The 2,710-nt window shown below is 42.8% G+C and overlaps 1 protein-coding gene across 1 annotated transcript in view; it reads right to left on the reverse strand.

The window, feature by feature from the left end:
• The window catches only part of adarb2 (adenosine deaminase RNA specific B2 (inactive)), a 292,008-nt gene that overhangs the window by 2,647 nt on the left and 286,651 nt on the right, over positions 1 to 2,710 (reverse strand). The window contains exon 9 of the mRNA XM_032504062.1: positions 532 to 713. Within this exon, the coding sequence (XP_032359953.1) occupies positions 532 to 713 (182 nt within the window). The remainder of the gene's footprint in view (positions 1 to 531; positions 714 to 2,710) is intronic.

Genomic DNA, 2,710 nt, shown 5'->3' on the forward strand with positions numbered 1-2,710 from the left:
CCAGGGGTCCAAGAGCCAGAGAGGCAGACAAGGGAAAGGGAAGAGCTGCGACAGCTTGATCCAGGTAACTTTGTCTCAGGATATCCCACGTAATAAATGGATTCACATTTCAACATCTGAGATTTTGACCACTAATCGAATGAATCCTGAGAATGGAGCGGGATTTAGCTCCAACAAGACGCACAGCAATAACCTGTACAATCCTACACTGTGGTATGGCCATCAGTATTAATAATCTGGGTTATCTCCGTGTTTGATGGGTTAACCAACACCTCTGGTCCGAGCCCGGCCTGGGACCTCGGTCTGCTCTCTGTCCACTAATAAAGGCAAAACATGTTTTTTTTAAATAAAGCAACTGTATACTATAACTATAATGCCCCGTAACATTGTCTATAGTACTTCACGACAGCCTAAAAGACAATTCAGCCACTGACCAGCGGTACTTCTCTTAAACATTCTCTTTCTCCACTGATATTTTTAGCTTAGCCGTTCCGGCCTGATTTGACCTTCCCTGGGGATATCTGCCCTCACCTTGCGGTACAGTCTGTCCCAGCGTGTGAACAGGGCGTGCTTGCAGAGCCGCGAGGGCGTCCCCGAGTCCCGTCTCTGTCCGGTGGCTGTGTTGACCACCTCCAACTGGGAATCACCCAGCGTCCAGTTGACACTCACACATGAGGCTTTCCCCGGCTGCTGATACTCGGCGCTGCTCAGCCCTGCGGAGGAGACAACACACGGGGTGGGTTTAATCTCCATCGTCCTCGGGTCAAAATGACCCGTTTCCCTATATCAATGTTCTTTTTAATTCCCCAAAAAAACATGATTGATTCCACACAACGGTCTTTGGCAAGTAAAAATCTCTACTTTTATTAATTTGGGGCGTCTCATTCAATTCAATAGCATTTGAGAAAATAAATGGAAGTGTTTTTTGAAATAGTATTGAGTAAAAGTTGACATATTCCAGTCTGTGATTATCCATCAACATCCATTCCTTTAATTTTAGTCTCAATAATTCCTAATTTCTGCTTTTTTAACTCAATCATTAGGTATAATTTCCTATAAACGAGGTTTATTGACCATAAATTCCAAAAATAACTGTAAAACTAGTTAACAAGTTAGTGTTACGTGTTGAAAACGTCAAAAAAAGTGACAAACATTGAAAAGAAAAAAAAAGGATTTAGAATAGAATGCCTTTATTGTCATTATATGTCTATTTACAGGATAATTAGACATTTTAGGATCTCTTTCAAATCTTTTTAAATTTCTTTTTCAATTTTTTTATTCTATTGTACAGTTTTAGATAGATACAATATGCCTTATACTCATTATCGCTCAAAATAAATCGGGAAATCTGTTTTCATGGCTAGTACAGCCGTCATGAGATGATGAATCATGATGAGATGATGAGTCATGGTGCGAAGCAATGAGCTGACGATGTCGTTGCTGTGTCGAGTTATGGAGTGTAACAATAAAACACATGATGATAAAAAAACAAATGTTCTGATACACACAGACATGATTTTAAAAAAGTGTTAAAAAAAAAAAAAAAGGTACAAAAACATGAAAAAAAAGTTAAAAACATCGATAAAAAGAGTCAAAAGTGTTGATTTCCAATTTTGACGGGAAGACACCACGAGGGTTAAGGTTCATCCAAATCATCTCTGTGTAAAACTGTCCCAAAATGCAATGCACTTGTTGAGCAAAGCAAGTATCGGAGTGGGAATTTCTGGTTTTTTTCTGTCAAACCTCCACTCGTTTAACCTTCCTTCCCCTTCCCTCGCTCTGTCCCTGAGGCTAATGGCAGACATAAAGTTTTGCAGCGCTGCAAAAAGCCAAGTCAACCTGGGCCTGGAACTGCAGGGCTGTTTGATATACCCACAGAGGAGGGTGGGGGGGGGGGGGCAGGAGAGCTATTGAGCATGTAAGCAATGTGTTCTTGCCTTTGTGTAAGTGCTTGTCTGCTCTCGAGTTCCAGCAGTTACGAGGTATTGCCAGCTACGGACGCCATAAATGTTATCTCCGGTCACAAAGATGAACCCCTCGCCGGCACTGTCTGTCATTCTGTCCCGCTGTCTCCACCTTGTCTCTCTAAAATAATCAGCCTTGATAGCAGAGCACACAAAGCAATCAGTCGAGGCAGAGGCAGAGGGAGAGTGGAGGTGTGAGATCTAGCCGTCTGCATGCCGGCAGAGGTGCCCGGGCCTGTGGTGAGAAAAGAATGAGGGCTCAGGGCAAAAATGTCCTATAGAGACAACCGTGGGTGTTTCATAGGAGCCGGTTTACCAGTATAGTCTAGGTAAGGAAGATGGATCATTTTAGATTCAGTGTTTGAGATTTTGAAAACACCCAACTGTACAGCCTGAAGCAGTAACAGATGCTGACTGGAGTGAGAATACAGGCCAGCAGTGATAAAGAGGCATGTATTTATTTTTTACAGGGCCTGCGCGTGTGTGTGTGTGTGTGTGTGTGTGTGTGTCAGTGTTAGCCAAAAAGCTAATTTACACCTGTTGTCCCAGATGTTAAGCTGGCCATAAAAGGTTGTAAAAGGCTTTCTGTGATGAAGCACTCGACCATTCTTACTCCTACAAAAAGCATTTTGGCATTTTAGCATTTTTGGAAATGATTCACTCTCTTGTTGGATTAAAAAAAACTTGCTGCCTCTCTCGTGTCTGTACAGCAGTGGCGGCGCCAGGGAGGAGCTAGGTGGTGCTGT

Source organism: Etheostoma spectabile, chromosome 22, assembly GCF_008692095.1.
Source record: "Etheostoma spectabile isolate EspeVRDwgs_2016 chromosome 22, UIUC_Espe_1.0, whole genome shotgun sequence".
Classification (NCBI taxonomy): Eukaryota; Metazoa; Chordata; class Actinopteri; order Perciformes; family Percidae; genus Etheostoma; species Etheostoma spectabile.